This window comes from Melozone crissalis, unplaced genomic scaffold (assembly GCF_028551555.1).
Source record: "Melozone crissalis strain CALT ecotype California unplaced genomic scaffold, PUWL_Pcris_2 ptg000017l_1, whole genome shotgun sequence".
In the NCBI taxonomy this organism is placed as follows: domain Eukaryota; kingdom Metazoa; phylum Chordata; class Aves; order Passeriformes; family Passerellidae; genus Melozone; species Melozone crissalis.
This window is the reverse complement of record NW_026535795.1, coordinates 10712692-10740431: the sequence shown is the minus strand read 5'-3', so window position 1 is coordinate 10740431 and position 27740 is coordinate 10712692. Positions and strand designations below refer to the sequence as shown.

At 48.8% G+C, this 27740-nt stretch overlaps 1 protein-coding gene across 1 annotated transcript in view; it reads left to right on the top strand.

The window, feature by feature from the left end:
• Window positions 1-7808: 7808 nt before the first annotated feature.
• The window catches only part of PPP1R16B (protein phosphatase 1 regulatory subunit 16B), a 60240-nt gene continuing 40308 nt past the window's right edge, over window positions 7809-27740 (top strand). Inside the window, exons 1-2 of the mRNA XM_054274461.1 lie at window positions 7809-7895; window positions 26493-26895. Coding sequence (XP_054130436.1) covers window positions 26649-26895 — 247 coding nt within the window. The 5' untranslated portion in view covers window positions 7809-7895; window positions 26493-26648. The remainder of the gene's footprint in view (window positions 7896-26492; window positions 26896-27740) is intronic.

Here is a 27740-nt window from a genome sequence, read left to right as displayed (position 1 = left end):
CTGTGTTTGCACAGCACCATCACTGTCAGGGCAGCTGACCAGCAAACCCATCCTCCTTACAGAGGAGAAAGTGCTAACCATGGAATATCTGTGTTTAAATCCCCAAAAACCAGCCCTGACTCTCCCAGCTGTGAGCCCAAGCTGCAGCTTTCCCTCCTCAGGCCCTGCTAAAACTAACAGGGGGACTTTCATCAGCTGTAGAAACTGGATCTGGCTCTGAAAGATGGACAAAGGCTCCTGACACTCCTGCTGAGGCTTTTGTGCCTTCAGCTATCAAATGTGTTCTGTGCAGAGAGCACCATTAAAGATGCATGGCCTGTCAGGATCATTTCCCTGGGGCAGCTCTGCCCAGGCTGGCAGCAGCAGCTCCAGCATTCAGAGTCTCCTTGTGCTCCTCTCCTTCCCCGATGGTCAAATCCTGCTGAATCAGGGCCCTCTGAAGCTGGCCCAGCTGTGGGCTGGGTTTGCTCACAGTCAGGGTGGCACTGCCAGCCTTCACAGCATCTCTGGGTGACACAGGGTGTGCTCACTCCTGGGAGAGGAGCAGGACCTGGGTGAAGGCACCAGAGCCACTTCCATGGCTCTCAGGAGAGAAGCTCCTGTATTAGTTTCTCTGGGTTTGGATTGAAGGCACTTGAGATGGTAGTTTCATGTTCAGACTCAGGTGTTTATTATTTCTTATCAGTAAAACAGTCTCACAACCATGAGTTCTGCAGCTTTTCATCAGCAAAGCACAAAATGGCCAACAACCTCCTGTTACAAGGTCTTTTAAGATTAAACTATCTAATTAAGAAAGGACACTTAGATTATTTTCTGTGGCAGTCACATTTTCTGGAAAAATTCCTTCACCCAGGATTTTTCTCCCAGGAAGCTGAGAAGCCTCAGAGAAAAAGAAAACAAATTCTTATCTCATTTGCTTCTCCTGTGTTGTGCTCACATGTGGAATGTGTTTGGAGATTGTTTACCCACAGGTGATTGTTCCATTGCATTCTGCTGGGAGTTGTTTTCACTCTTTGGCCAATCAGGCCAAGCTGTGTCAGGACTCTGGAGAGAGTCACCAGTTTTCATTATTATCTTTTTAGCATTTCTGTAAGTATCCTTCCTGTATTCTATAGTTTAGTATAGTATTCTTTAAGATAATATAGTATCATAAAATAATAAATGAGCCTTCTGAGAACATGGAGTCAGATTCATCATTCCTGCCTTTGTCGGGACATTTCCCAGCAAATAAAATAATTTTCCCTTTTAACCCAATAACTGATCCCACAGAGTCCACAATGCAGACTTCTCTGCCCAATTACAAAATACCACCCAAATCCATGAAGAAGGAGGAAGAAGCATGAAGAAGAAACCCAGGATGACATCCTGTGCCCTCCATCCTGCTTCCATCCACAACACATTAAAAATCCCAAACCCCAAATTTCTCACCAAGTGATGCACCTACACTACTCTCTATAATCTATTTCACACTTTTGTAGATTCCAGTCTATCTTGAAGTCCAGGAAACTTTCTCCATGAATGAGGGTCAAAGTCAGTGCTGCCCTGGGGATCAGGGCACCCCAGAGCAAACAGAGGAATATTCTCAGTACCCTGAGTTTCCACATTCCTCAGAATAAACCCGTCTGGAAACTGGAAGGTGAAGCTCCTCAGCCAGCAGAACCAGGTGAATGAGCAGGCTGCAAGGACAGCATGGCTGGTTCATCTCAAGGGTTAAATCCCAGAACCAGCCAAGAGCTTGAGGTTATGGCTCCAGAAACGTGTTTGCTGTTTTTCTGTTCCAAAGGGTTCTGAGGCCAAGTTTCTGTGTGAGCTTGGATTAAAAAATACATTGCACAGTTGTATATCTAAACAGAAATGCCAGGCACACCCTTAAACCCTCCAGCTTGTCAAATACCTGAATGCCACAGGGTATTTTGTGGCTAAATGTTCTGTACACTTACTGCAAACCAGATTATTGGACAATATTTGCTTTAACTGGGGAGAAAGCTCACAGATAATGACAAAGCACTGATGAGTTTCAAGTCCAGTGCACAGGAGATATTTTAATTAATTCCAATCAATGGCTGCCTAATAGAAGGTGGAAGGGCCTTTAATGGGACCAGTGTGCGAGGGTTGTGTGGAAAATGTCATGGTTTTCCTCTGGTAGTGCCCTGACTTTCCCTCTAAACCACAGCCCTCTGCAAAAGTGACATTTGCTTTCAAAACCAGTGTTGCTGTTGTTTGCATTTGCCATTAAACTCAACACTGTTGTGTTCCTGTGGTCAAGGGCTTTATTCTCAGACTTTTTTAACAGATTAAAGAAACCAGAATTTAGAGAAATGAGTGGTGCTGCAGGTGTTTGGGGATGGTGCAGACCCCATTTTGCAGGGGTACCAAACCTGGTGGCACAGCTCAGCTCTGGGTTTTGTGTAAGGCTCTGCTTTCTCTGGGCATGGTTCCCAGGCTGGAGAACAGGAGCATGGCCATTGTTCTCCAAATTTCCATCAGCTTTGTGAACTACAGGTGAAGGCCCACCCTGTTCCACAAGTGAATTATGGGCTGGGTGATTTCCTCAAGGCCAGAAACTGAGAGATTCAAGGATGCTATCAGGAGGGAGAGTTGCAAATAAAATCGCATTTTCTCATCTAAATGCTAAAGCATCTTTCAGTAGCCCAGTGCTGAGATATTTTAGAAACATCCTGCTGTGTCTGATGTGATATTTTCTTCCTAAAAACCTTCATCACTGACACCAGAGCTGTCCAGAATGGCCTGATTTCAGGTAGCCAGAGGGTCTTGTTCTGATTCAGTTTTTTTGGAGACTGCATTTTGAGGTTCCCCTCCTCATGAGCAGCTGTGACCTTTAAAATCCCTGATATCAGTCTATTGCCAGTGTGTCAGTGCACCAGCAACGTTGTGCTTTCATGTTCTGGTCTGTAATAAACATAAACCAGCTTACTGCTGACCTTCAAAGTTTCCATCCAGGTACAAAGTTTGCACCTTGAGATGACCTTTGTGAATAATTTCCCCAAAATGCAGTGAAGATGGTAAATAACAGGTATTAAAGTGCCCTGTGAGGGTGAGAGGAAGGAAACAAGCTGTAGCAGTATAAAAGGTTTTCATCTCCCAAACTATGGACAGAGAGAAATGCTTGGAGCTGTCTGGGTGGTCTCTCCAGAAAGTTCTGGATGAGATGGCACTCACCCCACATGCTGCAGCAGGAGGGGGGCCCCAGCAGGGATTGGAGGCACTGGAGAAGGGGTGGGGGTTAAATGTGGGATAAAACCAGAGCTGCTGCAGGGCTGTGCTGTGCTGCAGTGCAATCCCTGCTTTCACTGCAGCTCCTGTGCACAGCGTGGGGAGAAAACCACCTCCAGAGCAAATCCCCCCAAAGCCAACCCCAGAGGATTCCATGCCAGGCACTCAGGTGAGCCCACAGATGAGCTCACCTGGTACCAGGGCACTGCTCTGGCTGCAGGCATCCCTGGCAAGGTGGGGCAGGCAGTACCCATTGCTTCAGCCCGAGGATGAGGAGGAGTAAATAACAAATTGCTGCTGATAACTGGGACAGAGCTTCACTCTGTGTGAGCAGGCAGCTCCTGAGCGTAGGGATTTTGACTTGTGACCTTGCAAGCTGTGGATCTTTGCCCACCAGCCTGTAACGCTTCTTTCCTGCCAAGGCTTGAAATCCTTCACAGGCTCTTTGTGGGTTTAGAGAGGTTTTTCTCTCCAGACCTGCTCCTGGCCCTTATGCCTGCAGGTGACCATGCTGGGAAGGTCCTGGTGTGACAGTGCAGCTTTCAGTGCCTTGCTGAGTGCTGGGGCTGGCACTGAATGTTCTGCCTGCTGCGAGTTGGCCTTTGTGCCTGCAGAAGAGGAGGAGTGAGTGGCAGCCTGTGATAAGGGTGTGCTGTACATCCTTATCATATTGGGGTTTGATCAATTAATATTGGGGATTGATCAATTAATCCTTTTTTCTTCTTTTGGTCTATTTGCAAGGTACAAACTGCCACTGGCACCATCCGACGTCTCAATTTTCCTGCAGTGGTGAGGATACACTTGGAGAGTTTCCTGGTGTGTTGGGAATTCCTGGTGCCAGTCACTGCCCAGTTTGGTGTGGACTTTCCTGGTGCAGATGTGGACTTTCCTGGTGCAGATGATGTCCCCAAGGTCACAGCCCCTCCCACCAACCTTTGCAATGTTTTTTTACTAATCTGAAGCTGGAGCATGAAATATCAGTTACCTTTGACTTTTCTTGCTGCAGCGCTTTTTAATTCAGTTGTACCAGATGAATGCACCTTGGTTTTGCATTCTGGTTTATTTTCAGCTAATCTCTTATATTCTCTCCCGACCTTCTACTGAAATCAGCATGAATATCCCAAATCTACCCCTCTGTCTCTTTTAGTCCCTCAATTCTGCTGCTACTTTCACCTTCCCCTTGGTGCCCTCCTGTGTCCTCTCTTCTCTTACTGATTTCCTTCATCTAATTTTCCTTTTTAAGCCAGACTCTGGTTTTTATTCCACATGTGAGACATTTGAGAGCTTTCCCATGACATCAGCACTTTTCAGGCCCTTGAATTCGGTGTTTGTTTGTTTGTTTGTTTGTTTAACAGAGAATAATCAATGTCAGTGTTCTTACTCATGAATCTTTCTCTATGATATTTTTTCACCACTGGCAACAGTCTGGCCTGAACATCATTTCCTTTTCTTGCTGTTGCCTTCTGGAGAACCCACACCCCACAGCTGGATCACTCCTCCCCTCCCGCCACCCCGCAGTTCCCCTTGTGCTGCACCACTGATTTCCTCCCACTATCTGTGCTCAGAACCTGCCCTCATCTGCAAGTGTGCCCATTTCCTTTTGTTTCCCCACCTCTGTTTTACCCACCTTCCTTCCCAGCACCCTCCCAGTGCTTTCTGTGCCTCCCTTGGCTTCACCTCCTGCCCTGGGTGAGCCCCAGCACTCGGAGCAGCCGTGGCCAACTTCTGCCTTCATTTGCTGTCTCATGCCTTGTTCCTCCTCCCCAGCCCTCGGGGTGCTGCCAGGGTGCCCATGGGCATTCCCAGGGGTGGTTGGATGTGCAGGCAGGGAGAGGACACGTTCCTCTGCTCTGCAGAGCCTCTTCACAGCAGGTTTAAGTGAGGACATGGGCTGCTCGCTCTCCATCTGACAGCAGCTCTGAGCTGGAGTCAAACAAACACCCCAGGAGACCTTGAAACACCACGAAAGGAGAACTTTGCCAGGGCACAAAAACTGCAGAGATTGGGAGCACAAATTGAGGAGGGGAGAGGAAAACACAGCAGCACCCTGAGCCCTGTGTGGGGCTGCAGCCCAGCTGTGCCCAGCTGTGTGTTTGACAGGCTGACAGCAGCACTGCATGCTGGAGCAGAGAGCACAGCCTGCACCATGTGTCCTGCATGCCTGCAGTTCTGCTGTCACCTCATTTCTTCACTTTAAACTCCCAGCACAGCCCGTGGCAGCTCCTTCTGTGCATCCAAGGCACAGGGACTGCTCAGTGTCCTTCAGCCACTGCAGATTTCCACCTGCTTGTTTAATCCAGGAGGCTCCTCTGGCCACTGAGCAACTTATGTACTATGAAAGCACAAGAGAAAAATCCCCTTCTTAGGCCTAGGTGAAATCTTTCCAGCAAATAGGGAGCTCCCTGAAGAAAGGAGTTTGAGCAACCAAAGCTACCTGTGAAATTGGATTGAATGCTGGATGAGGAAAGGAATCTAGGAACTGAGTCTTTGAAACTGCTGGATGTTTTAGTGGTGCTTTTTGTGCAAGTTCACCTTTGAAATGTCTTTTTTTTCTTAACTTAGGTCTCTGCAAAATTTTGTTTGTACTGGGAAAAAAAAAAGAAAACTTGATGCCGTGAATTTTGACCATATTAGTAAACAAACATTGTATTTCTCTTCTAACTCCAAATCTTTGCATTGGCAACTGAAGCAAAGGCTTTGATTTGCCAGCAGGAATGAGGATAATGCAGATGCCTGCGGGCTCTCAGATGAGCTCAGCCCTCCCTCTGCCCTGAAGGTCTCCACCTTCTCCCGTCCCAGGCCCTGGGCACTGCAAGATCCTGCTGAGGCTGTAATTCTCCTTATCTTCCCAATAACAATGCTGATACCCAAATTTGAACAGAAAGGGGGGGGGGGTGGATGTGAGAGCAATTTTGAGGATATTTTAGGGGTTTTTTATCTTGTAGCTGTTAAGCTGCGTTTCAGCTCTCTACGCTGACTCACCGGTCTGGCGCAGGGCCAGGGCATTTATGAGACTCCCCCTTCATTTCCATACGTGCCTCGGAAAGCAGCTGTGCTTACAACACAATTTCAATAAACAGACAACTGAATTATGGACTTCAGAGGCTGATGCAAAGTTGCTGAGCTCCCCAGTGCCCTGGGCTAAGGCTCCTGCTGCCAGGCTCAGCTTTGGAGAGCCGCCTCCACCCTGCGCAGCCCAGGGCTGCCAAGGTCCTGGCTGCTGAGCTAAGTCTGTAATTAACCTCTAACGTGGCCAAAGCTCTTCCCATTCCATCCATCCTGCACCTATAGCTCTGTGGATACGGAGAGGAGGGGAACGCAGATGCACTTTCTTCTCATCAGCTTTGGTTTTGGATTTTTGCACACACAGAGGCAGCAGTAAGACAAGTTTTGCAGTTAAGCCATGTCTCTGTGGGTCGCTTGCTGACTCCTAAACTGGGGTTCTGCCATGCTGCAGTAGTAATAAGTGAATTCTGGACAGAGCTCTCACTCTCATGTCAGAAAAAGCTCCCACCTTAGGCAGACTTTCACCCTGTGGATGGTGTCTCACACTCCTGTACAACTGCAAAGATTCAGGTTTGTTACCCGTGAATGCTTACCTACACCTTGTCCTGTTTCAGGGAGTGACTCACATTTTGAACCTAAAGGCCTCTCTTGGGATAGAAGGGTTTCAGTGAAACCTCACAGCTCGGTGTCAGAGCTGCTCCCCATGGATCTGCTCATCCTGGGAGGAGACTCTTTCCCAAGGAGAAATAGAGTCCATGGTGATTAATCCTCCAAACTTCTGAAACCCATTTCACCCTGGAAAATGCCACTGATCCCAGACACAATATCTGACAGCAGCATGAGGAATCTGCTCTGCTCCCAGTGGGTGAGTGTGGGCTCCCCAGTGCCACTCCCTGCCCCAGGAGGCTTCTTGGCCTCTCTCCCAGCTCCAGTGACTGGTTTGACTCCTGGCAATGGCTCTTATCTTCCTATAAAACTGGCATAAGGCACACTTCAGGAATAACCTTTGATTTTGGTATCAGTCACAGTGTTTAAAACCATGTTACACTGCATTGGGGGGGGGGGGGATTTTGTTCCTCCTAAAAAATTCTCTGTGACCCCATCATATAGGAACATATCCCAGCAAATATGAACCTGCTGCCAGGCTCAGATATTCATGCCAAAAACCGTGGCAAAGCAGCTTCTAAACCACATATACACCTTCCAGGCTCAGTGGGGGCAGCAGCATCCTTGTGCTAAGCCAAAAGTCAGGGTAAACCTTACCCATAGGCAGCTGGGCGGGCGGGCAGGCAGGGGCGCGGCCTTACAACGAAATTCAAAGAGGTTTTTAAAAAAATATATTTATTTATTTATCCTAATTACCCCTCCCGGCGACAGAAACCGCCCCGCCCGCCCCACGCGGCCTTTCCCTGTGTGCCCGGAGCCCGCAGCGGCCGCTCCCGCAGCATCCCCGGGGATGCTCCGCGCCTTCACCTGCGGGGCGGGCGCCGCTCCCCGCCCGCCTCCGGCCCCGGTTGCGGCCGCAGCTCCGCCCCGAGGAGGAGCCGGGGCCGGAGGCGGGCGGGGACCGGCTCTGCGCGGCGCCGCTGCCTCCCTGCGCTTCCCTGCGCTCCCCTCCGCGCTGCGGGGCCGGGCTGGCTGCGCGCAGCTCCGCGGTGAGTGCGGGGCCGGGGCCGGGCGGGGAGCGGGGCTGGCTCGGTTCGGTCCGGCTGGGGATGCTGCGGGGGTGCTGCGAGCGCGGGCGGGCGCGGTCCCCGCTGTAGGCACGGCGGAGTTTGGGGAACTCCAGCCCGGAGCGGGCTCAGCCCGGCTCGGCTCAGCCCGGCACGGCTCACCCTGACTCGATTCAGCCCGGCTCGGCTCAGCCCGGCTCGGCTCACCCCGGCACGGCTCAGCCCTGATCGGCTCAGCCCGGCACGGCTCAGCCCTGCTCGGCTCACCCCGGCACGGCTCAGCCCTGCTCGGCTCACCCTGACTCGGCTCACCCTGACTCGGCTCAGCCCGGCTCGGCTCAGCCCGGCTCGGCTCAGCCCGGCTCGGCTCACCCCGGCTCGGCTCACCCCGGCCCCTTCCCTGGCACATGGATGATGAGGATGTTCCTTCCCCCCGCTCTCTCCGCGCAGCTTTGTGGCTCGGGTTGTAGCGGTGTTTGCAGCGCGGGTCGCTGGGGATGTTCTGGGATGTTCGTGGGTGGGTTTTGCTCGCTGCGTGTGGAATTCCGAGCCCTCCTGGCACGAAAGGGGTGTGGAAGAAATGGACTCGAGGTAGTGTAAATACAAGCAACCGTAATTGCTGAAATTGGCGTTGCAAGTGTTAATTTCAGGTGGGGTGAAGGGCTTTTGGGGACAGGCTCCTTCAGGCTCTGGCAGACCCGGGGAACTTCAGTCTGAACTTCAGCCCCTGCTCCAGGGCCTGAGGTGGCACTGGTGGCAGAGATGCTTTTGGTTTACTGACAAGCCACCAAATTCTGGTTTATCTCTATTTGCTTATCGTGAAAAGATCTGTTCTGCACGGTGAAAAGCGCTCGGGGAGGAGGAGGAAGATGCTTCAAATTGCAGTAGAGTAATAGCTGGAAAAGTGGCTTTTCACAAACTGTCAGAGAAAGGAGAGGGTTCACAAACCTGGAAAAAACCCCCAAACCCGTCTCTGAGCCCTCCCGTTCCCTAACAAACCCTCAGGGAAGCTCGGGAGCAGCGGCTGCCCGGGCTGCCCTCGCTGTCACCTTGACCCAGCCTCCCCTGACCTGCTGTCCTGAGCCCTGCCATTACTGTTAAGTGGTTTTTCACAGATGGAAGGGCCAAGTGCTGTTATGGCAGAAAGCAGAAGGGTTTTTTCTGGCTGGAACAGAACTTAGTCTGGAGGTGGGTTGTGTTTGTTGTGAGAGATGTAATTTATTAAACCCAGGTAGCGAATACCTTTTTCATTCATGTTTTTTCCTTCCTTTCCTTCTCAATGCTATGGGTTGGATAAAAACTGTGGATGATATTATAATACTCTTATTACAGTATTTTCATGGGTTTTGCTTTATGTCCTGAGATCTCTCATGAGGCTGGAATTTAAAAAAAAAAAGCTAATTTTCCCTCTGACTGAAAAATGTAAGTGACTATTTAATAAGAAAAATAAGGTTTAAAGTGTTGAACTCCAGATATGTGTGATGGATGTGATGAAATGCTGAGATATCACATCATCTTTTTGCCATCAACACCACGTGTCCAAGATGTGCATTTCTAACAATGTCTTGTTGTTGAGTCAGTTGTTGTAGGAAAAATGACTCTGTGTAAGTGTGCTGGTACCAATTGTACCAACTCCTCAGTGCTTCTGCAGTCACTTTGTTGGAACCCTATTTTCCCTTGGTTTAATAATTTATAAAATGCCTGTTGCCTCTAGGCACATTTCATCCAGCAAGAAGAAAAACATCAACCAATGTTTACTGGTTACGAAGCCTGAGGTTGACAAATAACGAAGCTTTTGTGGATGAGGGGGTGTCTCATTTTTATCTTATATAAACTCACAAAAATGCAGGATTTGTGCTGAGAGTCTTGTTGGTTATTACTTGGTTCTTTTCCCCATCCTTTAAAAGGTCTCTTGCCTGCTGGTGACAGAGTGAATTTTAACTGTGACCTTCCTTACCCTGATTTTGGGTCGTCTTCTCCTTTTTCTTTTTGTGTCTGACTTAAGCTTCGCAGCTCTTGAGTATTTAACAAATGTCAAGCAAGGTGGCAAAATCACATCCTACATCTTCACCAGCTGAGCTGCTTTGGCTGAAAGAGATCAAGCTCTTTTTGGGCAATCAATTGCTCTCTCAAATCCTCTGCCAGATACTTATGAGCCACTATCATTAACTGCATTTTGAATCACTCATTGAGCTGGAGGGGGGAAATTGGCCTGCAGTTCATCTCATCTCCTTTGAAACTGCTAAATGATGATTCAGTGACCTCGGTGGGCAAATTATATCAGCAGCTAATTGGCCTAAGAAGAAAAACTTGCCTGATACCAAATAAACTGGCTGCTGCTGTTCATTATCCTGAGGAAGGTGCTCCAGGTGAAAGCTCCACTTTCAGGCAGTGACAGGGTTTTGTTGTGGCACTGGCAAGGGGACACAGTGAGCTCCTTCTTTTGGCCATACCTGGGTGTGGTGTCCACTGCACCTCCAGCAGGTTTGGAAGGTGTTGTCCTTTGAAGGGTAAAAATCTTAGCTCTTCAAGCTTGCCTTCGCCTGTGGTAGCCCTCTCCTCTTCCTCCTCAGAGGTTAAACCTGTTCACTGGGGTGTGGTGTTTTTGCAGGACTTGGCTCTGGGGGGATCCCAGCAGAGCTGAATTTAGGAAGGAAAGCAAAGCATAATGCAGGGGTCCCGCTCATCACCGTGTCATTCCCATCCCTGCTTTGGCAAAGCCCTTTCCAGGAGCCATGTGCCAATTCCTGGCAGCTTCGTGGCCCCATGCTTGGGGACGGGGGTCAGGATTAACCCCTTGTGGGCAGTGAAATGTGCTGGGTGCCAGCAGAGCAGGGCAGCGAGCTGTGCCGTGCTGCGGTCAGCCCGACCTTGCTGCTTGTTCTGAACAGTTCAGGGCCAGTGGCTTCTCTGCAAGGAACTGCAGGTGGGTGCCAGGGTAGAACATCCAGGCGTGGCCTGCTCAGCTTTCCGTGCTTAAGCAGCTGCAGGAGTGAGCAGGGATGTGTGAAAGGGGTCAGCTGGTGGCTTTTGCAGGGCTGTTAGTCGACTTACACCACCTCCGAGGATGGGCTTGCCAGCTGGCTCATCCTTTAGGGAAGTTTCAAGAGGCTTATCACAATCTTACTAGAAATCTGTCATCTTCTATTAATCTGCTTGTCTCTCCTTGTCTCCTTCCCGAGCGCTTTCCTGCACATTCCCCTCCACAGCCCCTCACCAGCTCTGCTGCTTGCCAGAGCCTTGTTTAGAGCTTGCACAGTTGTAGACTGTAACTTTTTACCATCCAATGTGTTTTTTCTTTATATATAGAGAGATATTATATTTTGAAAGGTTTTCTCTGCAGGTGCTGCTCCTGACAGGACAATGGAGCCCGGGTGCTTTGCTGGCTGGGTGGAGGTGCAGGGTGGTACCAGTAGCAAGCTGGGTCCAGCTCTAATTAAAGCCCACTCCTAGGTCAGGTCCTGCTCAGCTGCAGGCTCAGAATGGAGCACGGGGTGCTTGGCCACGGCAGCAGCACCAGGGGCAGCTGATGGTGGGTGGCAATCGCCTGCACCTCACCCCTGAAATCAGGATCGCTCCCAGGACAGTGTGCTGGGCTTGGCTCGAGCAAAGAGCAGCAGCAAAGCTGTCAGACTTGGGGAGGGGAAAGGAATGAATGCAGCACCGTGGGTCTCACAGCAGTGGGCAAGGGTTTGTGAGTGGGGCTCTGACAGGACTGAGTCAGGACTCGGCACTGCTGCCCGGACAAACGACACCTGCAGGGTGATGTGGCTCCTCCTGACAGAGCTGTTCCTGCAGCCCTCAGAAGCATGTCAGCACTGGGGTTAACAGCCACGTAGGCACTGAGGAAAAGGAATGAATAGCTTGAGGAAGGCTAAGCCTTAATACCCAAACAAAGCAAAAAAAATGGTGTATCGTTTGACGGGGATTAAGTGAGCTGTGAGATCCCTGGCTCTAGAGGCCCAGCTAGGAAATGCACAGCCTGTGACAAAGGTGGCTTGGCTGTGCCCTGCTCCCATGGACAGCATCCATGTGCTGCTGCAGGTGCTGAGCTGCTGGAGCCGCCCATCTGCCTCTCCCCTTGACTTTCACAGGGATGCTCTTTCTCCTGCACAACACATTGTTTGCTCTCCTTGAATGTTGCTAGCTGGCAGGGAAAGAGATCAGTCTGGTTTTTTTTCCAGAATAGTCAGCTGATTTCATCCCATGGGAAGTGGTTGAAAAGCATGAGACAGGTGGGTTGGCATTCCTGCTTTGTAGCCCTCCATAATTCCAGCAGGAGGAGGATAAACGGGAGGAGTGCAGTTGCCGGGTACATTTCCGTGTTTGCATTTGAAAGAGCTTGATAGGCTGTGATTAACGGGGCTAAATGGAAGCTTGATAAATGGTAAATTCAAAGGAACCTCAAACGAAAATGGCATTACCAGGAGGCCTTGGGGTGCTGTGAAGGGCAGGCTGTGGGTCTGCTGCAGTGCTGTTTGGTTATGGTGGGCAGAGAGCACTGCAGGAAGGTGTGACCATGTTCACAGGGGTCCCAGGAAGAGGGAAGAGATGAGGATCTGACTCCATGTTTCAGAAGGCTGATTTATTATTTTATGATATATATTACATTAAAACTATACTAAAAGAAGAAAGGATTTCATCAGAAGGCTTGCAAGGAAAGGAGAAGAATGCAATGATAACTGCCTTGTGTGTCCTGTGCACCTGCTGAGGGACAGCCCTGTGGCAGTGCAGACACTCCTGCAGGTGGTTGTTTTTCTCCTGGTTTGAGTTAATGTGATGTTCCCAAATTGAGAGTACCACACCTGCACCCAGAGCCCCCCGTGTCCCCATAGCCAGGCTCCAATTAAGGATGCTCTAAAAGCAGCAGGCCAGCTACCATGGCCTTGCAGATGAGAACCATTGGCCTAATCTATTTTTACAGTGAGTTAAACTAGAAAAAGGTACTGCCACTCTAGAATAAGAAGCCACCTGGGGAGTTAACCCAGAATAGTTGTTCTTCTTTGAATTCACGCCCTGTCTCACTTCAAGATAACTTTCCTTCCATCTTTGCAGGTCCTGTAAATGCAAAATACAGGGCATGGCTCAAGCAGGATTCCAATCAGAGCCAGGAAAACACCTTCTTTTTCCTGAAGTCTTCTCTGCATCCACACACACTCCTTAATTCAAGCATCCTTCTCTGTCATGAATCTGCCCTGTTTCATTCTCAATCCCTGACAGAGATCTGTGCTCCTTTCCCACCCCAGCTCTGTGCTTTGCTCCAGCACTCTGACTGCAGCTCCCACAGCCGCTCCTGCTGTCCTCCCCTGAGCAGGTGGCACTCAGTGAAATGAGCATCCTGAGTGCTCAGGATTGTGCAAAGAGCTTTTCTCAGGCTCGCCACCTTTCTCAGTGAGTCAGTGTGAGCAGCAGTGAGAGGCAGCATCAGGTGGGTTTTCAGAGCTGGGGCTGATAACTTGGGCTGGCCAGGGGTGGCAGGTGTAAATTATTTGCAGTGGCTCTGCTCTGGTGCTGCTGTGGTCTCATCTCCATCAGGAGGAGCAGTGAGGATGTTGGCATGATGGTTTGAGTTGTGCTGCTGGGACATTGCTCCTCTGGATTTGTCAAGCTCAAGTTAAATGTATGTAATTTTAACATCTCCTGATTCTTGGGGAGCTGACTCGCGCTTTCTTGGCCTGAATGATTCATTGCTCTTGAACTGCATTGCTAAATTCATTATGCAACAATTACAGGGTTGGGAATGCCACCCTAAGTGCACACAAACAAGCTGGCAGCAGTTCCCCCCTGCTTTTCTCTCACCCTGAGCTGCCAAGAGACCTTCCTTGGGAGTTTGCTCTTGTCCTGCTTTGTAGGTGAGGGTCTGCCATGTGTTGCTGCTCTGCCCTTGAGCTGGGAGGGGCAGGAGTTGCAGGTTGGGTATTTCTGGAAGAGAAGACAGCTCAGGAGGGAAGGATGGGGATGCACAGCTTCATTCATGTGGACCAGTTGCCCTAATTTTATCCCAGCTGCTCCATATGATGATATGGCATCCTTAATGATCCATAAGGGAAAACCCCAAGTGTCAGACCTTGCTCTGAGGTGCTCCATGTGGTGATGTTGGAGTTTGGCAGCATTTCACGGGCACAGATACTGCTTGGTAACTGGCACAGCAGCTCAAAGGTCAGATACTCCTCCAAGGAGAAAGGTGAAGGAAGGCAGGAGGAGAACCCTGTGCTGGCTGTGAGGTGTCCAGTAACACCTTCATTTTCTCTCCTTGGTGGAGCTAAGCTGAGATTTAGGGTTTTGTGTAGGACTTGGCTTTTTACTAGTGAGGTGTCAAGCAAGAGTTCATCTGCCATGTGAAGTTAAGTGGGTTTTGTGCAGGGTGGGCTTTGCTTAGCCCCCCAAAGCAGTGGGTGGGAGCAGGGCTGCAGGGCTGTCAGTGGGCTGCAGAAGGGTCATCCCCACCATCTGCTGGAGCAGGTCAGATTTCAGGCTTTAAGGTGCCCCTGTTACCTGAATTTGACTCCTGCACTGGTTTTTCTGCCATCCAATGAACATTTCTTCTCAGAGCAAACATTCAAGTGAGGTACCTACTGAGTGGCAGGGTTGGCACCTCTGCCCAGAAAGCCCTGCAGAAAGTCTTCCCTAAGTGTCACAGCCATGTTTCATGAAAAATCCTTTCCTTAGGATTTTTCCTCCTGAGAAGCTGAGAGGCCTCAGGAACAAAATGTAAACAATGGTTATCTGCTGCTGTGGAATGCAACAGGTGCATCTGTGATTGGCCCATGATGGATGTTTCTAATTAATGGCCAATCACAGTCAGCTGGCTCAGACTCTCTGAGAGTCTCAAGCTTTTGTTATCATTGCATTCTTTTCCTTTCCTTGCAAGCCTTCTTGATGAAATCTTTTCTTCCATTCTTTTAGTATGGTTTTAATATAATTTATATCATAAAATAATAAATCAGCCTTCTGAAACATGGAGTCAGATCCTTGTCTCTTCACTCTTCCTGGGACCCCTGTGAACACCACCACACCTAAGAGGGTGTTCTTCTTCCCAGCTGAGGCCCTTAAATCTTGATATCTTTGGGAAGAGTCTCTCCTGGACAGCTCTGACTGTTTGCACATTGAGACAGCAGAGAATGGCTGAATGTTGGGCTCACCAATGGCTGAGGTTTTCCTTGGTTTTCCTTGGTTCTCCTTGGCCTGTGGCAGCAGAGTCCTTGTGCTGGTAATCTCAGAAATGACAGAAGCAAAGTAAGAACTGGACTGGTGAATTGCTGTACCAGTAATTCTGGTTCCATACTCGCAAGTCAAGTTAATCTAAAGTATCAGAAATCCTATTTTCAAATGAGTAAGTGGTAAATATTTGATTAAACTAGATGTCAGAGCAATTGTATTGTCAGAGCAGCGAGTCAAGCCAACAACCACCGTGACTGTGGCCAAGAGGAGATGCAGAAAGCACAGAAAGTAGGGCACGTATGGTGACGCGTGGCTTGATAAAAATAAAGGTTCTTCAGCAACAGAAAATCTGCCTCGCAAGCAAGGCAGTGGCAAGCTGCTCCCAGAGTCTGATTTCAGAGTGAAACTGGCGATGTTGGCGCCGCAGAGAGCCGTGCTAAGGTTTTGTTAGCATTCTGCTAGCTAAACAATTCGTTTCCATCTCCTGGCTTGCATGTGAGATAAGGCGAGTTCCTCCGGAGCAGGGGTGGCAGGGAGAGGGGGTGCTGCTTTCCCTGTGCAGCTTTCTGCTCATCTGCATCTTAAGGAGCCTTTGTCCTCTTCAAGTATTGTGCTCCCACTTTCTAGAAGATGCTCTTGTAATGTTCCTGCGGGCTCCCAGGGAAAGCAGCCTGGGTTGCCCTGGTGCTGGTGGTGTTTGATGCTGTGAGTGGGCTGGCCCTGGTACCCTATAGCAGCTATAGGGTGCTGCAGGGGGGTCTGTAAGTGTTGGATCAGCAGCCTCAGGGCCCCTTCTTGCATGCTGGGGGCCAAACTTGACCTGCAGAATCTGGATGAACTGGAGGATGAATTATTTGGTGAACCATGCGTGGTTTAGGTCAATAAGTCATCGTGGAGTTCACCAAGGTATAAGGGCTAAACCCTAGACAGCAAATCCAGATGTTCGAGCTGTTTGGAACAAAGCATCCCACGCTGTCACATGGATAATTAATTTTGCCCAAAGTCTCACCTCTTTACTCTCCTGTGGACACCCTGCTGGTCCCTGCTCAACAGAGGCAGGAGGGTAACACCATCCTGAGCAGCTGTACAGGCTCCCTGATGGATGCAGGATGGGTCACAGGGTGTCTTGGTATCTTATTTTGTTAAGGCCTTTTGAGGATTATTGGAATTGTTATAATGTCAATAAAGTCCATAAGCTTTAGACTTGAGAGCTTTTTGTTAGTGGTAATTAAATGCAACCGCTGGTTAAAATGGATGGATCAGATGGCTGGGAAGAGAATCCTCTCATAAATCTCCCACAAAATCAATATTCCTGCTGTCAGGTGTGTAGCAAATGCTTTTAAATTCTGCCAATCACTGGCTTTGTCACCGTGGTGCCATAAAGGTGACAGAATCACACCTTTCCTTGGAAAGGGACCAGCGAGACAGGGCTTTCTTCTGGTGGCAAAAACCCCAAAAATCAATAAAAATTGTGGAATGCAGTCCCACTGGATGGTAACTCCCTGTAAGCAGGCCCAGCCCTGGGGCTGCACATCTGCATGGGGGATGTCTGGAGTGGGAATTCCCAGGGAAAGGCACATCCCTGTGCATAGCTGGGACCCTGCAGGAGCCCTCCCTGCTGCTGGCACATCCCCTGGCACGGCCTGAGGTGCCCAGGAGCTGCAAATGGAAAATCCAGGCACTTATCTAGCTTGCAGCTGTGCCACAACAGGGCTGTTCCTAGGATTATTTTTTATTCCGTGGGCCAAAATATGTGTAAATGGCTTTAAACAATGGAAGGATTTCTGTTAAAAAGAGTGGGGTGAGTGTGTGAATAGGGTTGTAATTTATATCTTGAGGGAAGGGTGTGGGCTTTTGAGATTCTGTTGGAAATTAGCTTGGAGTTTGCCTTTTTTTTTTTTTTCCCCATGTCTCATTTTCAAGCCTGTTTTGAGGGAAAATTGTTGTTTTCCAAATTACAGATCTCTCAATGTGTAGCTGAAAATGTCAGGAAGAGGGATGCAGTTTTGGAAGCCTCCACACATCTGTCTGTGGCAGGGTTGATAAAAAATGGAAGCTCTAACCAGAAAAACAAATAAAAAGAGGTAATATCACTGTCACAGATGTGGTCGGGCTGCTTTCCCTGCAGGTGTCTGCACTGCAATCCCCACTCCCATATAATGTGCTGTGGAAAAAAAATAAATTGAGAGCCCAATCGGAGACTTATGCCCTCAATTAATTTTTGTTCCACATAATCAGAGCGGCTGCATGCCTTTCCTTCAATATTTAACTGCCTGGCTCAGAGGATGGGGCTGCTCTCGTGCGAGGGAAGTTGGGATTCTCTTCGTGTTTGCACAGAAATCCCATTCTGATCCTCCTCTCTTTGCCTGAGGGCAGGGATCCTGCTGCTCCTCTGATGCTGCAGATAAATTTTGTTAGCAGACACTTTTCTGCTAAGGGGAGCAAAGGGGAGAGGGGAGTGGTGTGTGCTGGATTCTTGGAGGAATAAAATTTCCTTGTCTTCAAGCATCATCTTCCCTGGAGCTGTCTGGGGCACGGTCAGACGGGAGAGCTCTGCTCTGGTTCCCTGAGCTCAGGGAGAAAAGCAATCAGGACAATTAGTGAGTGCTGCTGAGTGGGGTTTCTCTGTGCACTGGGTTAAAGGGGAGTGCCTTGTTCTGCACATTGGGACAGCAGAGAAGAATGGCTGAATATTGGTCTCATCAGTGGCTGAGGTTTTCCAAGGTTTTCCTTGGTCCTTCTTGGCCTGTGGTGGCAGAGCCCTTGTGCTGGTAATCACAGAAATGGCAGAAGCAAAGAACTGGACTGGTGAATTGTTGTTCTGCTGTAGTTTGAAACTGAGCCCTGAACTTTCTGATTTTTAACTCAACTCGAAATCTATTAAGATTTTCAAGTTCAAGCTGGCAGAAATGTCCCTCTCCCTTCTCCTTGTGGAATATCATAGCCAAGAGCCCAGGGTGTCTCTCTTTACTGATTCACTGATTGACCTGAAAGGAGATGGGAGCCCAAGGTGTCCCCCTTGGGGAGGACAAGGGGGTTGAGCCGTTCTTACAGCTCCAGAGCATCCTTCAAGTTGTTCCCAGTGCCTGGAGTAGAGCTAGAGCTCAAACTGGACTAGAGCTAGAGTTACACTTCAAACTGGGGCTGGAAAAACCCATTGTGCCCATGGATGTGGAGGAAGAGCCAGTGAGAGTGGAGCTTGGCTGGTGAGGAAGATGACAGGGAATAAAAAGAGAGAGGGGAGAAGGAACCCCCCAACTATTAGTGAGTAGGAAAACCATCCCACATGGAAGTTCTAGATTTGAAAATATCTCCAGGCAAGGGCAGCTTGATGCAGAAAGGTGTGTGAGAAATGGCGCTCACTTTCAAAAAATTTAGAATGTTTATTAAAACCTTATAAAAAATACAACAGAAAACTGAATAGAGGAAATATTACAGCGCTGGGAGCAAAGGATTTTTCCCACCATGCGCTCATCCAAAAAATTGATGTTCCACCTTTTAACCCTTTAGTCCCTCCCAAAGTTCTGCCCATCAACTCCTCCTTGACTGTCCAGTGGTGGACACCTCCTACACCTTGATTGGAGGTCAGGTGTTGCCATAATAACAAGCCAACCCTCCCAAATGTCCCAGGCCAGCCCTGATAACAAGGCAAGGAGGGGGTGAAACATAAATATAAATCTACAAAACTTCCCTTAACATATATATAAAAATATTTATATAATATATAACACATAATACATTATATAATATATAATATATAATATATAATATAATGTATTATATATTATATATTATATATTATGTATTATATATATAATATTTGCCCTTTAACTGTGAGAGTCGACCATTGCTCATCTGTCACCGGTGGCAGCTCTGAAGGGCTGTGCTGGAGCAGGAACAGAAAGGTGCATTTGCTCTGCAGAGCTTTTGGAGGAAGGTTTTTTAAACACCTCCAGGTGCTGCTGCCTTGTTCTGGGCTGCTCTGCACAGGAGCCACGTGGAGGGAAGCGAGATCTGAGCTGGTTTAGCCTTAATGCTGTGGTGTGCTCCTAAATCCTGGGTGAGAGCTGTGCTCAAAGCCTGCCCTGCTGTGCCTGCTGAGCCCCCAGATGGAGTTCTCCATCCCTCCGTGTCTGGGCACCACCACCAGGTTTGGGTCACTCCTCGCTGCACACTGATCTGGGGCAGGACTGCCTGGCACAGAAGGGGTTTTTAAATTTTAAAAATTTCTGTAAGGAAGCCCACGTTGACATATTGATAGGAAAAAGAATGTATATTGTGCTGTGTTGGGTGTTTACAGGAAATATATAGTGAAAATACTGAGGGGCTTTCCTCAAACAACTGCCAGTATTGTTAGTTAGCAGTGGAACAGTTGGGAGGAGGAAAAAAAGAGGCACTTAAAATTTTGTATTACCAGTGTTGGCTCCAAAGAGATTTTTTTTTTACTTTCTTCTCCACTTTTTTTCTTTTTGCTTGTATTTTATTCCCTCTGCTGGGAAGGAGCTCATTGAAGACAGAGAGATTATCTGGAATTAGAGATAAAACAGCCAAACCAAAATCTTTTTAATTCTCTGGAGCAGAATTTAGCTTGAAATTTTGAGCTTTCTATCAAGCTAGAAAAATATTTTACAATGATGCACCCTTGCAGCAGGCAACAACGAAAGTTCCTTGGCTGCAGATGGTAAAACAGTATCTTCCCTTTAAGGAGGTAATTGGGGCACAGATTAAGTTACTCATTTGCATACAAGAAACCTGTGGGAAAGCCAAGAATCTCTCCCAATTTCTGATGAGATCTGAGATCTCTCACCCAGAATATTTCTGTACCTGCTCTTCTCCACCAGCACTCCAGGGCAGATGTAGGAGTTGTGTTCCCTAAGGGGTCCTGGCTGAAATTCATATATATTTATATATATATATGTATTTTTATATATCTCTAGATATATTTTAATATATATTTATATGAAAAAAATATAAATATATATTTATATATTGTTATATATTTATATATTTACATATTCTATATATTTATATGAATATATAATTATTTATATGTGTATATTTATATATATATTTTAAATTATGTTTCCTGTCACTTTCCCTGCCATTCCCTCAGGAGGAACCATACTTCTGGTAGTGCTCAGCATCTGCTGCTTAAAGTGTAGCTGAAGCCCTGAGTGAGGAAAGGAGCTGTTTACTTCTAAGATACCAGTGAAATTATATCAAGCAGCAACAATTTTCATCATTTTCACTCCTCCATGTGGTTAACCTGTGGGTGCTGTGGGGCTCACAGAGAATCACACAGTGTGCAAGAAGAATTTGCCACCAGAAGCAATAGCCAGAGCTCTCAGAGCAGCACTGAGGGGCTTGTAGGTTCCACCAGCACCTTGTGGCAGGAGCACAGGACTGGAAATGACAATCCTGAGGTGGTGATGTGGCTCTTGTAGTGACTTTGATCTGTGTTCATCTGCTGCCCTGTGGGTGTTCTGCAGAGGGGTTTGGTGCAGGTGACTGTGAGGTGCTGGCTGAGGTGTGTGTCCAGCTGTGGTTTGATGTGCCCGTGGGCTGTGGGCAGATTTCTGCCTTGCCACAGCCCTGATGGACAGAGATGGTGTCAGTGCCCACCTGTGTGGGACATGGGACATGGTACAACTTGCCTGGCAGAAGAAATAAACATTTAGGCTTCAGGAAAATAGGAAACCATTCAGGAGGCTGGAGACTTGGCTCTGTAGGAAATGGGGCTGTGTCCTGTGGCATTGAAGGTGAAAATGAGTGGTTTGGGGCTGTGATTCTGTGGAGGAATTGCTCTTGTGATTTGAAACCCTTCCCAGTTTGCCATGTGGTCACTGTTGGTGTCACCCCTGTATGTGTCTGTGTGAAAACCCAGTGGCCAATCCCCAGCTGTGGGTGTGTGAGGCTGTGCCAGGTGGGGCTCAGGGCAGTGTCCTTTAATGAAATGTTTTCCCAAAAAGCAGGAAGTGACAGAGGCAGTTTTATTAAAAACCAAACAGTTTTAGGCTGTGGTGGTCTAAGCATGAAGGACCCTCTTGATTTGATGCTCTCTCTATGAATTAAACAAATAAACCACCCAAACCCCAAGAGCTCCTGCCCAGCACAGGGCTCCTGTTCCCATCACCCTTGGGCTGTCCCCTCCTCCTCTCTGTGCCTTTCTGGCTGGCTCTGTTTGGCTTTTTCTTGTGCCTCATTGGGGACCAAGGGGTGAAGAGCTGCTCTGCTGCTTCCTCCAGGCCTGGGGAGATCCTGGCCAGCAGTTCTGCACCCATGCAGAACACACATCTCTGGCTGGCCTGTGTCCCTCAGCAGGGACAGTGCTGAAGGAAAATCCTGTGAATTCTGCATTGGTGCCTGCTGCAGAGGATGGGCTCAGCAGAAGGACTGCATTGGGGTGGTCACCTTGCATTTTGAACACACAGATCCTTGGTCCTCACAGGGAGCAGAAAAGGTGAATTTGGCAGCTGCTCACCTTGCCGTGGTGCAGGAATTGATGTTAATGAAATAAATAAATCAGGGCTGGTCACCTTGTATTTCATGGGACAGGAGCACACAGATTGGCCTTGTTCCTTGCATGGAGCAGAAAAGGTGAATTTGGCAACTGCTCACCTTCCATGGTGCAGGTGTTGATGTTCATGAAATAAATAAATAAATCAGGCACCACCTCCTCTGCTGGCTGCTCATGCACTCAGATCCCTGCTGGAGGCTTTGGTGCTGGGTTTCCAATTCCAGAGGAGAGATTAGCCTGGTGTGGGGAGGAGAGGGCTATTTCTGTCTGCTCATGCCCCTGGCTGGACTTTGTGCTGCAGACACCTCACCTGACCATCCAGCCCAATCCTGCAGGTGCCTCACCACAAGGAATCCAGTGGCTGGAAACAATCTCTTTATGCCCTGAAAGTTTTCTGCTTTCCCTTTGCTTGAAAACTTTAAAAAATTCTCCAGTCTTTCACTTCAAAGTGTACCATTGCTCTTCCATGGTTTGTGGGTGTTTTTTTGTGTTTTTTTAAAGTGGAATAAAACTGAAATCAGTTGATGACACTTAAGTGAAGGGCTTCTGTGAGTGTTTGTGTTCTGCATCAGTGTCATGCTGTGCTCTAAGTGCTGCCTTGGGAAGATGTGACAGAGCATTTGCAGGTCTCAGCTCCAGCTCCATCAGCAGATGGGGAGTTGAGGAGCCTCTCCAGCCTCGTGGATGCTTTAGCAGACCCAGCTCCAGCCTCAGCAGTGTTGGGGCAAACTGTCTGCGAGTTGAATGCTTAATAGGAAGGTCAGGGGGCAGCTCTGAGTGTGTGCTGGTGGAGGAAATGAGAACCTTTGGTTCTGACCTTTGAGGGAGGCAGGTTCCAAGCTCAGAGAGTGAAATGGGAAGGAGTTTGTGTGTTGGTGGCACAGTCTGCAGCCCTGACTCAGTGAACCCCCACTTCACAGAACTGCTGTCTCTTCCTGCACTGGCAGTGAGTAACCTTGCCTTGAGAATCCTCTTGGGCTGAGTCAGATGATACAGAACGCACAGGAAATGCAAATTTATCAAAAAACCCCACGATGGTGTTGGCCAACACTTGTGTGCCCTTCTCAGGAGCCAGTTTTGGTCAGAGGAGCCTTTCCCTGGTGCAGTGCTGGCAGGAGGGGGATGGCAGCAGTGCCTTGCCTTCCTTTTGGCCCCTGCAGTGGCCCCATTGTCCCACAGGGCCAGGGGCTCTGTCTGTGTGTGTGTGGGGCAGGATGTGCTCAGAGTGGTGGCACCACTTGTGCTGAGCTCATGGAAACTGCTCAGCTCGGTCCCACACGAGGAAAGTGCTTTTCTTCCTGCCCCCTCTGCTTCTTTAAATAAAACAGAACCCAAAGTGTGATGCCTTGCAAGCCACAGACACCCACACAGCCACTTCTGTGTCACTTTGCAGGTAAACAAGTGCTGGGGCCTCAACCTGTGCTATAGTTAGCCTGACCTGTTTGTGCCACAAGTCAATGTGCCATTTCTTTAGGAGCAGGGAAGGAACCAGGGCACTGGAAAGCAGGCAGATATGGGGGCAGAGTCTTTTTTGGGGCTCTGGGATCTGTGAGAGTGATAGGGAATTATGTCTGGGAGAGATTGAGCTGTGTCCACTTCAGGAAGAGCTCTCAGGGTGACCTTTTAGCTCCTTTAGAGGTTTGTTTTCTGGTTGAGTTGAAGGCATGCTGGCATTCTAGATGTGTCTTTATATCTGTGGATCTCCCCTCTCCATTCCAATCCCCTTTGCAGACCACCTGAATCTCCCATTTCTGCTGTTGTGAGAGCTAGTGGAGGAATAAGCTGCATGCAGGAAAGCTGTAACATGGCACACTTGTCCTTTACTTATAAATTGCACTTTCCGAGGTGCAGTCCCAAACCCACAGGAAAACTTCCAGCCTCTCTTGTGAAACTCTGAAATAAAGTTTCCTGCTTTAGCAATCCTGCAGAACGAGGTCCCCGTTTCTACTCCAGGTATGTTTTGGAAAATATTTGTTCATCTCTGAGCAAACAATGGCAGAAGTGGCCTGGAAAAGGAGCGAGGTGGGAGTGCCTGTGCAGTATCCTGAGAGGCATTTCCTGCCCTTATCTCCCCTCCTTCGAGGTATTGTGGCTGGGCCTTCAGATCTGCAGGCTGTGCTGCAGCAGCAGCAGAGGCTGAGATTGCCAGCAGAGATACTGCCCAGGAATGCTTGCCAGGGGCAGCAGCTGAGTTCACCAGAGGTGCTGAAGAGCTTTCCAGCTGAGTGCCTGCGTGGGGAAATGTCTGTCCCAAAGGAAAGGCTGCTTGGCAAGTGCAGTCATGCATTTTCTGCGGGGTTTTTGGGGATTGTGGTGAGTCCCAGCCTGTGGGGGCTATGGGCAGGGGTCAGGGAGAGCTGTGAGTGCTTTTCACATGGCTCCATGGCACCCTCCCCTTGCTTTCCAGTGCCACAAGTTGGTATTTTCCATCTCAAACAAGTGAATTGAATTTGAATTTTGAGTTAGTAGCTCCCTTATGAAACGCTTTGCAAGGATTTGGGGGTTTTTTTGTTCCTTGTGGAACTAAAGCATTTTTTTTTTTTGCATTCTTCAATTCCTGTGGGATTAAGCAGGTTTTGTTTTTTTTTTTTCTGTTCAAGTCTATCCTGAAGTTTCCAGAATAAGGTTTGCAGGTGCTGCTGAAGCTGTCCTTGACCATTTTGCTGGATAAAGCAGCTGCCTGGACCTGCCTGTGTGCTCTGGCTGAGTTTGTTTGTTTTCAGTTCCCAAACCAATTATCTGTTGGAGGAAATGGCCTGTCTCGCTCTCAGTCTGCCCAGATATTTATAGGGAAGGTCAAAGCCCCGTGGAAGGTCTGGAGCAGTGTTTAGTAGGTGTGGATGCCTCAGCCAGGATTCCCTGGGATGTGGTGGGTGTGCTGTGTGCTGTGGACACTGCCCTGCATCCCCCCTGAGTCTCCTTGATGGGCTGCTTCACCCTCTGGCAGGGATGAGCTGGGGCTTTTCCTGCCTTCCCTGGGTGGGTGAGGTTTGGTGTCCTCACCTTGGCTTCTGGGGAAGGTTTGGTGTCCTAACCCTGGCTGTTAGCTGGGGAAGGTTTGGTGTCCTCACCATGGTAGCTGGGGAAAGTTTGGTGTCCTTACCTGGATGGGTGAGGTTTGATATCCTCACCATGGCTCTCAGCTAGGTGAGGTTTGGTGTCCTCACCATGACAGCTGGGGAAGGTTTGGTGCCCTCATCATCTCAGCTGGGTGAAGTTTGATGTCCTCACCATGGCAGCTAAGTTAGGTTTGATATCCTCACCATGGTAGCTGGGTGAGGTTTGGTGTCCTCACCCTGGCTCTCAGCTGGGTGAGGTTTGGTGTCCTCACCCTGGCTCTCAGCTGCCTCTCCTCTGCTCCTTTTCCCATAGAATCTCTGCATCCAGTGCTTACAAAGCTGTTGCTTCTTCTTTTGCAGCAGCAGGGCTGAGCTTCAGCTGTTTTATTGAGGCTTTCTCAGGTGTTTGTCAACACTTCAGTCCTTCAGTCACTGTTTCCCATCAACACTTTATTTTTCTTTTTTCTTTGTCCCCTCCAATCTGGTTGAACCACACAAGCTCTCATCTCATACCTGATTATTTGCTGCTTATCTGGATTTTGCATGAGCCATTCAATGTGCTTTGCACAGGTCTGATTGGAAAGGATAAATTCAATTTGCTTGTGATTTCAGCTTTATTTCAAATGCACATCTCCTGAAATGTGGGCTGTGTTTCCTCCTCCTGTGCAGCAGGTGATGGTTGGTCACTGTGGGTGGCCCTGCTCAGAGGTTTCTGTTGTGGTCACACTGAGGATCAGGAGCTGTGAACTTGTCTGCTCTCATTGCTTGTGGACCCTGAACGGCAAAACCAGAGTGATTTAGTGTGTGGTGAGGAGAAAACCTGAAGGAAGAGAGAAAAGAGCACAATCCCCATGTTTTTTAGATCTGAGGTGGTTTAAGTGTTATTAACACCTGAGAGCCAGGTCTGTCCATCTGTCCTCAGCTGGGGCTGCGTGGATGAGGCAGGGCAGCACAGATGATGCTCCTGGTGGGGAGAGTTCCTCTGGGCAAACCTGTCTGGCTTCATGGCATCTGTCGTGTTCCTCTGGGGGCTCACCAAATGTGGGATTTGTCTTCACTTGGGGTCGTCAAATGTGGTGGAGTTCACAGGGGTCCCAGGATGAGGGAAGAGATGAGAATCTTCACCCCATGTTTCAGAAAGCTGATTTATTTTTTTATGATATACATTATATTAAGAGAAAATGATGTATTAAAACTATACTAAAAGAAAAGAAGAAAGGATTTCATCAGAAGACTAGCAAGGAAAAAGAAGGAATGATAATAAAATCTTGTGACTGACCAGAGAGTCCAAGACAGCTGGGCTGTGACTGGCCATTAATTAGAAACAAGGACATGAGACCAATCACAGATGCACCTGTTGCATTCCACAGCAGCAGATAACCATTGCTTACATTTTGTATCTGAGTCCTCTCAGCTTCTCAGGAGAAAAAATCCTAGCAAAAGGATTTTTCATAAAATATGTCTGTGACAGAGGACTAGCCCAAGGAAGGATGGGTGGGAGTCTCAGTACTCAAACTGCTCCCAAGCTCTCTGACAAATGGTATCCAACATGTGGAAGGTCTTTGCTCATTAAGACTTTATTCTGGTCATAGGAGAGGGTTAATGTGAGCAATAGACATGAACAAGCTGCACAGTGGAACCTCTGCTTAATCAAGAGAGTTTTGCTGTGATGTTTGGCGTGGGGGAAGAGGGAAATCACCAATGCTGGTAAGAACAATTAAAGCAATTAGAGCAATTAAAGCACAGTTAGCTGCCTTTTGAGGTGGTAGGTGTTTTGCCTGTTGTGTTTTCCAGCAGTGTGCTTGCTGTCACCTGATCTCTCTGCTTTTCTCCTCCTTTCAGGTTCCCACCACCTTCCCACCGGACCCTGCCATGGGCCCTCCCCATCTCAGCCTCAGCATGCTGGTATAGCAGCAGGAGGCTGCCATCCAGAGGAGCTGTGCTGGGACATCCCTTCCCCCTGGGCCATCCTCCCCGTCCCCTGCCTGGGCAGGAGCCATGGATGCCCACGTGGACCTGCTGACCGAGCTGCAGCTGCTGGACAAGGTGCCCACGCTGGAGAGGCTGAGGGCAGCCCAGAAACGCAGGGCCCAGCAGCTGAAAAAATGGGCTCAGTACGAGAAGGAGATGCAGCACAAGAAGAGGAAGCATGAGAAGAAGAGAAATGCTGTGAACAGAAAGAAAGTGTCTTTTGAGGCCAGCGTTGCTCTGCTGGAGGCTTCCCTGAGGAATGACGTGGAGGAAGGTATGGCCCTGGTGGGTTCTGTCTGGCTGCCTGTGAGCTCCAGGTGGTGTGAAGGCATCTGTGGTGTCACCCATGGGCTGCCCTTGCTGTGGTGTCGGGCTCTAAAGCATTGCCATCCCCGACACAGCTCTGAGGTGCCCAGAGCCCTGTGTGACACCAGTGTTACCTTGGATGGCATCAGGAGTGGGTGTGTGAGTGCCAGGATGGGAGTTGTGACTGAGGTTTGGGTGAAGGAAGGCAGTTTTCATCTCTTTCCTTCTCACACTTCCTACTTGCAGGAGGTGTGAAACACTTCCTTGCCTTCTGGGTGTGCCTCTCCTTGGTTTTAGAGGAGTCTGTCACAGGGATTTTCATGTCAGTGTGAATCTCTTCACTTTCCCTGCTTGAGGGCATGCATTCAGAGCTACAGGAGTGTATGAATCTTTTCCCAAAATGCTGGGAAGCACAGCTTTGCTTAGTGCTTCCTGCAGAACAGACCTGCAAATCGTTCCCAAATTGGTTTAATTGCACCATTTCCAAGTGGATGAAAGTGCTGCTGCTACAAAATCTGAAGGGAGGAGGAAAAAATATGTCTAAAAGTCAATAACCATTAGCCTCAGCACAGCATGGGGGAGAACCTGTGAGCTCTGGGGAGCCAGAGAGTGCTTCTCTGCAGAGGAGTGAAAATATCTCTTGCAGGAGAGCTAGAGCAGCCTTTGGGGTTGGTGCTCTGCAAGGTAGCACAGCTGGTGTGATCTCCCTGATCCTTTGGCATGGCAGAGGAGGGTGCTTGGGAATCCTGGCCAGCTGAGCATCTCTGTCAGAGAATGCTGCTCCGGTTTCCAGCACCCTCTACAAGAGACAAT